This window comes from Phoca vitulina, unplaced genomic scaffold (assembly GCF_004348235.1).
Source record: "Phoca vitulina isolate PV1807 unplaced genomic scaffold, GSC_HSeal_1.0 scaffold2, whole genome shotgun sequence".
NCBI classification, from domain to species: Eukaryota; Metazoa; Chordata; class Mammalia; order Carnivora; family Phocidae; genus Phoca; species Phoca vitulina.
In genome coordinates, this window is record NW_022589705.1 from 92,164,404 (window position 1) to 92,177,064 (window position 12,661).

At 56.3% G+C, this 12,661-nt stretch overlaps 1 protein-coding gene across 2 annotated transcripts; it reads right to left on the reverse strand.

The window, feature by feature from the left end:
• Positions 1 to 247: 247 nt before the first annotated feature.
• On the reverse strand, positions 248 to 9,345 carry MIIP (migration and invasion inhibitory protein). Of its 2 annotated transcripts, XM_032418552.1 has the most exons (11): positions 9,254 to 9,345; positions 8,145 to 8,332; positions 7,561 to 7,896; positions 7,067 to 7,151; positions 4,842 to 4,950; positions 4,709 to 4,761; positions 4,131 to 4,260; positions 3,865 to 3,961; positions 2,771 to 2,905; positions 2,093 to 2,517; positions 248 to 341 (listed from the first exon to the last, which is right to left on the reverse strand). In XM_032418552.1, exons 2-10 carry the CDS (start codon positions 8,256 to 8,258, stop codon positions 2,440 to 2,442), a joined length of 1,137 nt encoding a protein of 378 aa, XP_032274443.1. In that variant the 5' UTR covers positions 8,259 to 8,332; positions 9,254 to 9,345; the 3' UTR covers positions 248 to 341; positions 2,093 to 2,439. The 2 variants fall into 2 exon arrangements, with proteins under 2 accessions (XP_032274443.1, XP_032274434.1); XM_032418543.1 differs by lacking the exon at positions 248 to 341 and having other exon boundaries at positions 1,845 to 2,517; positions 8,145 to 8,372.
• Between the last annotated feature and the right edge of the window lie 3,316 nt (positions 9,346 to 12,661).

Below are 12,661 nucleotides of genomic sequence, written 5' to 3' on the forward strand. Positions count from 1 at the left end.
GATGTGGAGGGTTAAGTGGGAGCTGGAAGGGGTGAAGGTGGGGGACCGGAAGAGGTCTGGGCAACCCTAAGTGAGGGGGGACGGAGGGGCCTCGAAGAACGCAGAAGGGCGCGCGGGTACCTGGGAGGGCAGGACAGCAGGGGGAGACGCTGCAGGCTGAGTGAAGGGGGCCTGGGAGACATGAAACTCTGTCCAGGGGTCTCTGCCGGTGACCTTCATTCTTGGGGACCCTTAGGTCTGAAGAAGCCTATTTCCCTCAGATTGAAGCGGTCATCCGGAATAGCTCAGGAGAGGCAGCGTGGGCTGGACAGGAGTCCAGGGCCGAGTCCTCCTTAGCCTCCCTGAAACACGGCAGGCAGACCAGCAGCAAAGATCAGGTTAAGTCTTCCCACCCCGGCCCATTGCCCCTGAAGGCCCCAAGGAAGCCACCGTGGAGACCATCACTGAGACAGCCAGGGGGGTGCACAGAACTCATTAGTCAGTACATAGAAAGTGTCTCAGGGTGCCTGGGTGGTTCAGTCGGTGAAGCGTCTGCCTTCGGCTCAGGTCATGGTCCCAGGGTCCTGGGATCGAGCCCCGCATCGGGCTCCCTGCTCAGCGAGGAGCCTGCTTCTCCCTCTCCCTCTGTGCTCTCTCCCTCTGGTCTCTCAAATAAGTAAATAAAATCTTTAAAAAATAGTAATTTTTTTTAATTAAAAAAAAAGACTTTTTGTGTCTCATTAATTCTAAGATGCAAATTCTTTCACATTTTAACATCTCTGAAATTAGCATGACCTCACAACCTGAGCATCAGAGTTTAGACCCATTTTTCCTGGTGGCGGACAAAGGGTGAGTCTGACTATCAATGGTGTCACAGTGTCTGGAGACCATGGGTGTGGTTTCTCGCACACAGGAATGACTGGAAGTAAACGGGTGAAACCTACATTTTCAAAAGAATTGTGTTTCCAGAGAAACCACTTACCCTGAGGCTTTAATGGCCCAGCACTGCAGTCAGGACTTTTATGGGAAACATTTGTCTTGTTCAAACTGTTGCTTTTCTGCGTCAGCTAAACTTCTAAGCTGATCTCAGCTGTAAATTCATAATTTTTGTTTGGCCAAAGGTTTCCAGATTCTCTTTTCCCTCTGGCCAAAGAATTTCTAACAAAACCACTGACTCCCACAGGCCCTATGACTTCAAATTACAAGTGAACAACATATAAAAAACAAACAAACAAAAAAACCCCAAACAGCCCAATCTAAAAATGAACAGAGGACTTGAACACACATTTTTCCGAAGAAGACATACCAATGGCCTATGAGCACAAGAAAAGATGTTCTCCATCAATCATCATCAGGGAAATACAAACCAAAAACCACAACGAGATACCAACTCACACCCATTCGGATGGCTATCATCAAAAAAGCAGAAAATAAGCATTGGTGTGAATGTGGAGACTGGAACCCACAGAAGGGCCCTGAGAGCGAAGGGTTCATCAGCTACTGCAGCAGAACCTCGCCCACCCTGACTAACATGGGAGCCGTGCGCAGCGGGCGGACCAAGCTTCCCCCGCGTCACGGCTCTCGTGGAGGCCACGGGAGACCGTAACCCTCGTTCCAGCCCTGTGAGCTGAGAAACCTCAGAAAAACCATGTGCCTCCTCTGGCCTTCGGGCTCCCATTTAGTCCATTTTTATCCTACAAAACCAGGAATTTCATATTGTTCAACCTATCAGGAGGAAGACAGACACTGGCTGGTAACCCAGGAGGGGAGATCTGGGCCCTCGGCCAACCTTGCCTCCAGCTCACCGCCTGGCTCTCGGCTTCCCCGGCTTCCCCGTCTGTGCCTGTCGGGGCTCTGATCACCCGGGGCTCCCAGGGCTGGGCTAGAGAGGGCAGGGGAGGAGCCACCGGCCCGGAGACTTCAGGAGAAGCCCCCCGTCAATGGACCCCAGCTTTAGGGACCAAGAAGAAGGGGAGAACTCACTGCCTGCTGTCCACAGCTTCGGCCTCATCCATGGGGGCCTGCCTGAGCCCCTGAGCCCCAAGCCCCCACCTGGGAGGCCACCTGCCCAGAGCTGGGAGCTGCAGAGCCACACCCGGGGCCATGGAATCACCTGGGGGTTGTCAGACGTGTCGTCCCCGGGTGAGGGGAAGAGGCTGCTGCCGGGGCACCTCCTGGACAGAGGGCATCAGCAGGACAGACCCAGCACACAAGGCAATCTGGAGCTGCACAGAGTACTGAGCTTTATTTATGAACATGTCATAGAATCCTCTCACCCGCTCCCCCCTCAACCCTGGAGTCCCCACCTCTGTCCCCAGGAAGGAGAAAAGCGTGGGGCCATCCACCTGCCCACCTAGGAGGGTGGGGCCTAAGTCCACCTCCCTTGTCGTGGGCGCCCTAACAGGGGAGACGGGTTACAGGTGACGGCAGGGGCTCTGTCCTCCTCCAAGTGGCCAGTCCTCAGGGCTTCAGCCAGGGGGCACACGGCTGGGGTTCTGACCAGATTGGGGTGCAGGGTGGGACCCTTGTTGGCAGGGCCTGGATGGTGAATGGGGAGGTGTCAGAGGGGGCCACCTGAAAGGTCACCCTCAGTTCCCACCTCATTCCCTTCTGGATCAGAGTCAGGGTCACCTTCCTGGGTGGGGTGGGGAGCTGGCAGGGAGCAGAAGAGCCTGGAAGGGTGCCAAGGGCTGGGGGGCCGGGGCCCTGCACTCCCTGCCCCGATCTGCCCCCCCACACCCCCAGGCCTGCTCCAAGGCATCTGTCCCTCCTGGAGCACCCTGGACCATACCAGGTGAGAAGTACTGGCAGCTGACAGCTTCCGGTTCTGGGCCTCGGAGGAGACATAGGACCAGAGGTCCAGGCTCTTGGGGGCTGAACTTTTCTCAGACTTTGGAGGGAGAATGTCCCAGCCCAGCAGGCAGTGCTGTGGAGAGCGAGGGGTTAAGGCTCCCTTCTGATGGGGCGCACACCAGGGAGGGGGCTGTGCCTCTCCCCTTGGACTGCCAGCATCCCCTAGCTGGGGCTGTGTCCCCCCAAACAGTCATGATGTTCCCTGGAGACTGAGGCTCCCTCAGGGCAGGGCCCATGTCCACCCCCTGGGTTACCCCAGGCCTTCCTTTCCCTGCTGACCCAGGCCCTGGGCCCCCGGCCTGAGACAGAAGGAGGGAAGCCCGTGGATACTGACAGAGCGCTTCCTGTGTGCCGGACTCTGCCCCTCGTCCCTGACAGGTACTGATCACTGAAGTGCCCCACTCACCCCACCAGTCTGAGGACTGTTTGCTGTACCCATTTTACAGATGAGCAGACCGACTTTCCTCAGCATCCCTTCTCCTCCCCATAATCCCAGCTCCCCCAGCCTCAACTGGGAGTGGGGCCCCCACGGGCTCCCCCCTACCCAGGAGACACAAAGAACGTTTCCATGGGAGACACTAGGAAACATAAGGACCTGGGTTCAAATCCCTGCTCTTCCACCTGCTGATCTGAGACCAATGACCTCCCTCGGCCTCAGTCTCCTTATCTGTACAGTGGGATGGCAACAGGACCCACAATCTTGGCTGCTGTGAGGGCTCCATGAGCTAATCCTCCTAAGGACTCCGCACACAGCACCCAAGAGCTCAATCAATGAGGCGCATGTGCGTGACGCCAGCAGGCGGGCAGACACTTATCCTGGAAGCACGGGGTGGGTGAGGAACAGGGAACAAGCACAGTGCCAGGTGATGGAAGGGGCCCAGCCTGAACTCCACAGACCTGGGTGCTCGCCCTCCTTGTGCCCAGCCTCGCTGTGTGGCCTTGGCCCAGTCTCTGGCCCTCTCTGGGCCTCAGGATCCTCCTGGGGACCTGGGCTCTGAGCCCAACTCCACCCAGCCCCACACGGCTGCTCACCCGGGGCAGGGCCAGCGTATCAGAGGCGTCGAAGCTCTTCCGCCGGTGGATGCGGTACTGGTGCGGGGGGTCCAGGACGGACAGCGGGATGCTCACCCTGCGGGGGGACAGTGGACAGAGGAGGCCCGGCTGCGGGTGCCTGCTGGCGGCTAGGGGGCCCACCCTGCCCTCCCGCAGGACTGGCAGGCCTCAGGCTCGGCTCCTCTCCTCAGCCGCTGCCGCCCCTCCGGCTGCCCCGAGGGGTCCTACCTGTTCGGGCCACTCACCTGACCTGCGCTGTCTGCACCCGAGTCTCAGGACGCTTCTCGTCCCGAGGTGTCCGGCACAGGCGGCAAGGGGCGCCAGGATCGGAAGGCACCAGAAACAGGCGCCGGTTGACGCGGTAACAGTACACGCCTGCGGGGCCGGAAGCAGCAGCAGCTCTTCTCAGCTGGACCCCCAGATCCCTGATCGCCCCCTGCTGCCCCCACCGCATGGGTCCCCCAACCCCACCTCCCCCATGGCCACACGCACAGGTGTACACACCCAGAACACGAACCCGACGTGACGTACACACGTGTGTGCATCGTCTGCTGCGGATGGGAACCCAAAGCAAAGACTCGGGTGCTCGTGTGACTGAGCAGAAGTGGGGGGCGCAAAGGAGGCGGCTGGGGAGGGGGGCGGTGGGGTGCCACAGGCTTGGCCTCAGCTCCCTGCCACTCCCCAGCCCCCACCCAAGGCTTGCCCCACCCTGTCTGGACCCAGGCTCCCCCTCCCTGAGTCCCCACCACCCCAGCTGCCTCCCTAGGCCCCCGAGACCTCGCTCAGCCAGGCTATGGGGCGCCTGCCGAGAATTTCCACTCACACTCATGGTCTTCCTTCACACCACTGCTCTCCCACGGGCCTAGGAACTGGGGTCTGTGAGGGGACAGGGGTGAGCAGGCCGGGCAATGGGGTCCCTGAGCCGCCCTGCCCACCCGTCGGCCACCCCTGCTCACTCAGGGTCACTGTTGATACACTCCTCCTTGTTGGCTTCCCGGAAATCCTGTAGCTTCGAGAAAAAGGCCTCGGGCTTGCTGGTGATGGGTGAGCTGTTGTCCAGAGAGCCTGGAGTGGGCAAAGCACCAGCAGCTGCCGTATGGCCGCCGGCCAAGCCTTAGGGGGCACTCGGCACAGCACTCCAGTCGACCTGCTTTGCCCCCACTGTGCCTCGTACAGACCTGGAGGGCACGCACCACTCGCTGTGACTGCTGGTCCTGCCTCCGTGTGTGTCTACCCTCACGCACAGCCTATCGTCCGTGCAAAAAACATTTGAACAAAAAATACAGAGCCCCTCCTAGGGGCTGCAGTTTGATGTGCCAGGGAGAGAGGAGGGAACTAGACAAAGCCCTGCCTTCGTAAGCCTTACAAATATGGTGGCAAGGGGGGGAGCCTGGGAGGCTCAGTCGTGAAGCGTCTGCCCTTCGGCTCAGGTCATGATCCCAGGGTCCTGGGATCGAGCCCCACATCGGGCTCCCTGCTCGGCGGAGAGCCTGCTTCTCCCTCTCCCTCTGCCCCTGCTTGTGCGCTCTCGCTCGTGCTCTCTCTCAAATAAATAAAATCTTAACTAAACAAAATAAAATAAAATAGAAATATTTCATCAGGGTAGAAAATAACACGTTGCAGCTCTAGAGCTGAGCAGATGGGAGACTTCGTGAAGTGCCTCAGAGCCGGCAGCTCAGCCTTCTCATCTGTCCACGGGGACGACAGCAGCGCCGGCCTAATAGATCATCGTGAAGGGCGGAGGAGATAAGAGGAGTAAAGCCGAGGGAAGCTCACAGAACACCTGTAACAGGTGCTCCCTAAAACCTGTTCTCCTCACCCTTCCCAGTGTCCACATGCTCATGGGACTGAACGAGGAGGCAGGAGAGACTCGCAGGAAGCAAATCCTCCAGGAGCCCAGAGGGGAAGGGGCAGAGCACACAAAGGCAGCGACAGGCCTGAGATGGGGGCGCTCGTTCACCCTCGGGAAGGAGAGCGAGCACAGGGACAGGGCGGGCAGGAGGCAGGCGCCTCCACTTTCCAGAAACGGGAAGCAAGGCAGCGAGCTGACAGGCCGGGAAATGCTGGGGACAGGGCCTGTGTCCCCACCACCGCTGGGTCTCAGCAACCCCCTGGAGCACCTGCCTCTAGGAAGTAACTCAACCTCTCTGTGCCTCAGTTTCCCCCTTTATGAAATGGGGAGCCAAATGGCAGCAACCTCTTATGGCTGCTCACTCACTCATTCGACAGGTGTCGTGTGAGGACCTACTATGCATCACACACCTCTAAGCTCAGGCTCGGGAGATAGAGCAAGAAGATGGCTATGGCCCTGCTCGAATGAAGCTTACATTCTACTGGAGAACTCAGCTAAGAAATAAGGAAATGGGACGATTCCTGAGAACGAATGATATGAAGAACATACAAATGATTGATGCCACAGGCAGGGATGTGGGGGGCAGGGGCCCTATGACATTATGCTCACAGAAGGCCTAGCCCCTGAGCTGGGCCCTCAATGATAAAAAGCACCCAGAGGGTGTGAACCTGGGGAAGTGCATTCCAGGCAGCAGGGACAGCAAGTGCAAAGGCCCTGAGGCTGCCATGAGCGTGGCACGTTCAAGGACCAGCAAGGAGGCCCATGAGGCTGGAGCAAAGAGCCAGAGGCTGATAGTGAGAGGTCACGTCACAGAGCTACCTGGGGCCAGGTCTTACCTCGTAAGTCCAGATAAGGATTTTGTATTTTATTCTAAGTGCTAAGTACTCTGATTCCCAGGTGTCATTCTGGCTGCCATTCAAAAATGGATAGTAATGGGGTGGACGAAGCCAGAGGGAGACCAGCCAGGCCACTGAGGTTGCTGAGGGTGGGGGGTTAGGGGGATAGGCAGTACGATGTAAAGAGACGATATGCACACGGAGTTTTGCAGGGGCCTGGCACCAATACATGCTAAAGAATATGGTGGCTCTGGGGCGCCTGGGTGGCTCAGTCAGTTGGGCGTCTGCCTTCGGCTCAGGCCATGATCCCAGGGTCCTGGGATGGAGCCCCATGTCTGGCTCCCTGCTCAGTGGAGAATCTATTTCTCCTCCCTCAGCCCCTCCCTCCCCTCGTGCTCGCTCACTCTAATTAAAAAAAAGAAGAATATGGCAGCTCTGACTCATTCATTCAGCATCGGCAGGGCTCAGGCAGGCATGTGGAGGCGGGCCATACCTGCAATCCAGTCGTAGCCCAAGTATGGCCAGAGGCGCCCGCTCCTGTCAGGCAATACAGACTCCTCACTGAGGGTCACTCTTGACTGAGGAGGGAGACAGAGAGGGGCAAGGGCTAGGCGTGCAGGCCCAGCCCGGAGGCCCCACCTTGCGGGAAAAAAAGGGGCCATGTCTTAACTTATACCCTGACATGAGCCCCAGGACTCAGCTAGGGGCTTGGGAGTTGGAAGAGTTTGGCCCCCAATCCCCCTCTACGCGTGACTTTGAACAAGCGTGGCCTCTGAGCCTTGGTCTTCCCATCTGTATAATGGGCTCATCACCTTCTTCCCAAAGTGCCGAGAAACTAACAACCACCACTTTTTAAGCACTTCAGCTGAGCTGGGCATGACTCAAGGTATCTCCAGGAAGCCTCCCACCCTGAAGGGAGCCTGCCGATGAGTGCATTTGTGAGATAGGGAGACTGAAGTTCAAGGAAGTTCTATTCTCCCATGTTACCTTGGACAGCCTCCTTTGTTGATCCAGGGTGGAGCTCTGGGCCTGGACCTCCTGAGGCCCTGGACTGTCCAGCTCTGCTGAAAGTGCTGGGTCATTTGGGTCTGAGATGGCCAGCAAGGGTGCCGAGCAGGGCCTCAGTGAGCCCAGGGACGCCTGGTGTCGGTACTTGGCAGAAGGGAGAGAGATCACTCCAGAGCTGGTCCCACCAGGCCCGGACATATCACAGGGATCACCCTGGTGGGCAGGGTGTAGGCCGGAGGCTCTGAGGGCCATTAATGACGTCTCCTGGGACGATGGTGTCTGGGAGTCATAGCTGCTGCTGGAGTCCAGAGCTGACTGGAACAGAGAGGCCAGGTCATCCAGGGAGTGGCCCAGCTACCCACCCAGCTGGCCTGCACTAGGCACAAAGGCCTGGTTCCTCAATCCTCATCCCTGCTCCGGCCTCTGCAGCATCCCAGGCCAGTCCCTTCTCTGCTGGGCCTCAGTTTTCTCTAAACTGGGCGTGTTGCACAGGAGGCCTGGGACCTGCCTGGTTAGGGAGCCCCTTCACACCCCCCTTGCAAGTTCTCAAGGCAGGTGCTCACCTTGGAGGCTGCTTTGGCCACCGACCGCCGAACGGCATCCTGCCCGACCCACAGCTGCCTCAGGAGTGCCAAGTTGAGCTGCCGGAGCTGCACCAAGTCCTTGGTCTCCACCATCCCAGGCGCATGCCGTGGCTTCCTCCTGGGCTGTGGTGTACCCTCGGGCTGGGTTCCAGGCCCAGCTCTTCCACCTAAAGCGAAGACAGCATGACACCGGCCAAGGAGGCTGCCCTGTGGAGCCAGAGGCCTGGGTTTGAATCCCCACTCTACTACTCCTTAACTGTGCAGTCTCAAGCAAGTTATTTAATTGCTCTGTGCCTCAGTTTCCTCATCTGCCAAACAGAAATGATAACAGACCTCCTGAAATTATTGTAGGGATTAAACGAGGTAATGCATGTCAAGCCTTAGTACGCTGCCTGGTATACAGTGAGCACTCAACAAGTGTCTATTATTAAACTGGCCAGACTGTGTTTACTTACATGCCCAAAAGGGAACAATCCCCCTTTAACAATCTTAACTATGAAATTAGTTTAATTTGTAGAAAACAATTAGGGCATGTCTACAAAGGTAAAGTATTATAAATTGTGAATCCAACACAGATCAGGAAGCCTCCCTTCCCTCTGTCCTGCCCACCCTTCCATCTTCCCTTTCTTTTTACAAATCAAGAAACCAAAGTTCAGAGGAGTTAACCAACTTGCCCCACCTCACACCGCTAGGAAGTGACAAAGCCAGGATTTAAACGGGAGTCTGGCTCCAGGACCTCTTGCAGCAGAGAGGTGCCTGGGACGCCTTCTCCTTCCTCCTCCTCTCTCAGCCTTTTGCCCCCAGGGACCCAGGCTCAAAGACACACAGATGCCTCTAGAAGGGATTTCTGCAGGCTGGGGAAGGGGCTTCCTAATCGCCTCTGGGATCCAGGCCCAGGCTCCACCCAGAAACTCAGTCTCCCTCACTGTGCACCGGGCGGGTTTTAACGCCGGGTCAGGCCAGACCCTCCTCTCAGACAGCCGGCCCGGCCCCCCCCCCCGCCCCCCCCCCACTGGTCACCTGTGGACCGCCCACACCAGGGGCCGAGTCCTTCCTCCCCACGCCAGCCCCGCCGCTCCCGCACTCACCGCCTGGAAGCCCGGAAGCCCGGAAGCCCGCCGCCCCAGCAAGCCTCTCGCAGCCGGGAGTTCCGCCCGGCCACCCCTCGCTTCGCCGGCTGGGGGCGGGGCCCGACCCGGCCGCCCTGATTGGTCAGATTGCGGGCGGAGCCGCACGCTCCTGCGAACGTTACTCCGCGTTCAGAAGCGGCAGTTTCAACATTGGGGCGGGCCTAACAGCGGGACTCAGGAGCTGATTGGTCAACTTCCGAGACCGCGGACTGGTCGTCGATTACAGGGATGGGGGCGTGTCCCCGGAGGGCGAGCTCCGATTGGTCAGGACGGGGCCGCCGGCCACGCCGGGTTAGGCGGCGGCAGTTGCAGAGTCTGGACCTGAAGTTGCTCCCAAGCAGCGCAATTCAGCTGTGGGAGGCCGGGCGGGAGTGGGGTAGTCGGCGGCTGGAGACTCAACTCTTTCATACTTTCTTTCCAGTATCTATCGTGCCTACTTTGCACCAAGAAGCACAGTGCTAGGCACTGGGAGGCAGAGAAGGAAGAAGGGTCCCTGCCTGAAGGAGAGGGAGAGGCAGTGGGTTAAGCACGAACACAGATACCTGCAATCCAATTTGTATGCGGAGCATGCCAGCTCCATTTTACAGAGAAAACCAAAAACGAGGTTGTACAAGATAAGTGACTTCACCAGAACATTTTAAAACCAATCAGTGTAATTCAGCAAATTAACAGGAAGAAAAGAAAGGATAGGAGTGAGGGAGGATGGAAGGAAGGGAAAAAAGGAGAAAGGGAGAACAAGAGGGATCATTTTGGGGTGCTGGACACGCTCTAAAATTGGATTGTGGTGAAGGCTGCACAACTTTGTAAACTTGCTAAAATGATTTTTTTTTTTAAGATTTTATTTATTTGGGCGCCTGGGTGGCTCAGTTGGTTAGGCGACTGCCTTCGGCTCAGGTCATGATCCTGGAGTCCCTGGATCGAGTCCCGCATCAGGCTCCCTGCTTGGCGGAGAGTCTGCTTCTCCCTCTGACCCTAACCCCTCTCATATGCTCTCTCTCATTCTCTCTCTCAAATAAATAAAATCTTTAAAAAAAAAAAAGATTTTATTTATTTATTTGACAGAGAGAGACACAGAGGGAACACAAGCAGGGGGAGTGGGAGAGGGAGAAGCAGGCTCCCCACTGAGCAGGGAGCCCGATGCGGGGCTCGATCCCAGGACCCTGGGATCATGACCTGAGCCGAAGGCAGACACTTAACGACTGAGCCACCCAGGCGCCCCATAAAATGATTTAATTGTACACTTAGAATGAGAGAATTTTATGGTGTGTAAATTACACCTCAATAAAGCTGTGTTGTTGTTGTTGTTTTTTAACAAGTTCATACCCACTATACAAGCCAGTCATTCTACTCCTAGGCATTTATCCAAGGGGGAAAAATTGTCCATACAAAGATTTGCATATGAATATTCATAGCAGTTGTAGCCAACATAGGTCAACAGATAAATGGATAAACAAATCGTGGTATAGCCATACAATGGATACTACTCGGCAATAAAAAAGAATAAACTATTGATACGCACAATATGGATACATCTCAAGATAATTATGTTGCATGGAAAAGAAAGAGTATGTACTGTATCTTCCATCTGTATAAAACTTTAGAAAATGTAAACAGATCTGTAGTGATAGATCAGTGGTTGCTAGGAGAGGGGGTGGAAGAAGGCATGATAACGGGGCATGAGGGAACCTTGCGGGTGATGGCTATGTCCACTGTCTTGGTTGTGGTGATGGTCTCATGGTGCATACATATGTCTAAACTTAACGTACACTTTAAACATGCAGCTTACTGTATATAAATTATATCTCAATAAGGGACGCCTGGCTGGCTCAGTCGGTAGAGCATGTGACTCTCGATCTCAGGGTTATGAGTTCAAGTCCTATATTGGGCATAGAGCTTACTTTAAAATAAATAAATAAATAATTAAATAAAATCTCGATAAAGCTGTTTAAAAATGTGAATCGGTTAAACGTCTGCCTTTGGTCATGATCCCGAAGTCCTGGGATCAAGCCCCACATCGGGCTCCCTGCTCCTCGGGGAGCCTCCTTCTTCCTCTCCCTCTGCCCGCCGTTCCCCCAGCTTGTGCTTGCTCGCGCGCCCTGTGTCAAATAAATAAATATTTTTTTAAAAAATGATGTGAAGCATGTAAAAGAAACAAATAAGAACTTGGCCTCATTGGGCACAGTGTGTTTGCCCTAGCTGGAATGGACAGCTGCCACTCCCGTGCCCCCACCCCCTCTCAGGAGTGGCCCTGAGGACAAAGACGAAGGCCAATCCTCCCAGTGGACACAGCTGTGCACTGCACACTTGGTCACCCACGCATAAAGAGGGATGAACAGCCTGAGGGACAGACACACACAAAGCCCTGGGTGGTGGCAGGTGATTTGGCTGGTGGCCAGGAGCTTAGGGGGGAAAGTTCGGAAGATGGGGGACCCGGAGAACTGGGGAGGGGTTAAGAAGGTGAGCCAGTGAGCACCAGGAGGGGCACAACAGATGAAAAATGTGTCTCAATCCACCCATCAGAGAATGTCCAGGGCAGGGGAGATGGTCAACAAACATCTGGAATGGGTGACATGCTGGTAGACGTCAGCCAGCCTCCCTCTGCAGCCACCCTAGTGCGGGTACACAGGGCCCAAGGACAGACAGAGCAGTCATGACGACAGGGGTGAAGTGGCCCGGGCTCCTCTCCTGAAGGCTCGGGGAGGTCCTGAATGCCTGGTCTGCCGAAGCAGGACCAAAGCTGAGCCCTCCATACGCTATCTCCAAGGAACCAGCCAGCCACCGGTAGCAGGTGGATTGCATCCGTCCTCCGTCCACCCTGGAGGGGGGCAATTTGTATTTATTGAGATTAATGCTAATCCACATACGGTTCCCCCTGACCACCCTGCGGGGGGAGGGGCTCACCCCCACCACCATCTGAGGGCTTTAGATTCCCTGATGTAGTGACATGGTATACACATATCGCCTCACACCAAGTGACCTGTTTTTTGGCAAAATGTGGAACAATGGGCATCTGACCAAAGGATCCACTGATCTTTCCAGGAACCCCAACACCCGAGTGGCATAGCTTGGAAGGACCAAGCTCAGGGACCATACTTCACAGCTCTGCTCTCCAAGCAGCTGAGAAAGGCCACCGTGTCCCCTGTGGCTAGAATACTCGGGGACAGGAAGCAGAGGGTGCAAGTAGAGGCCCCTCCCTCCAACACTCCAGTGACCCACTTCTGGAGTTCATGTTTCTCCTGTGCCCGGAGGCAGGAAGCTTCTGCTGAGGGACACGATAGGGTCCCATCGAACTTGAAGATGTGGCCATCCCCCGGTGGCTGGGCCCGTCATGCTGGCGGACCAGCGGGCAGAGTCGCTGTGCTGCTG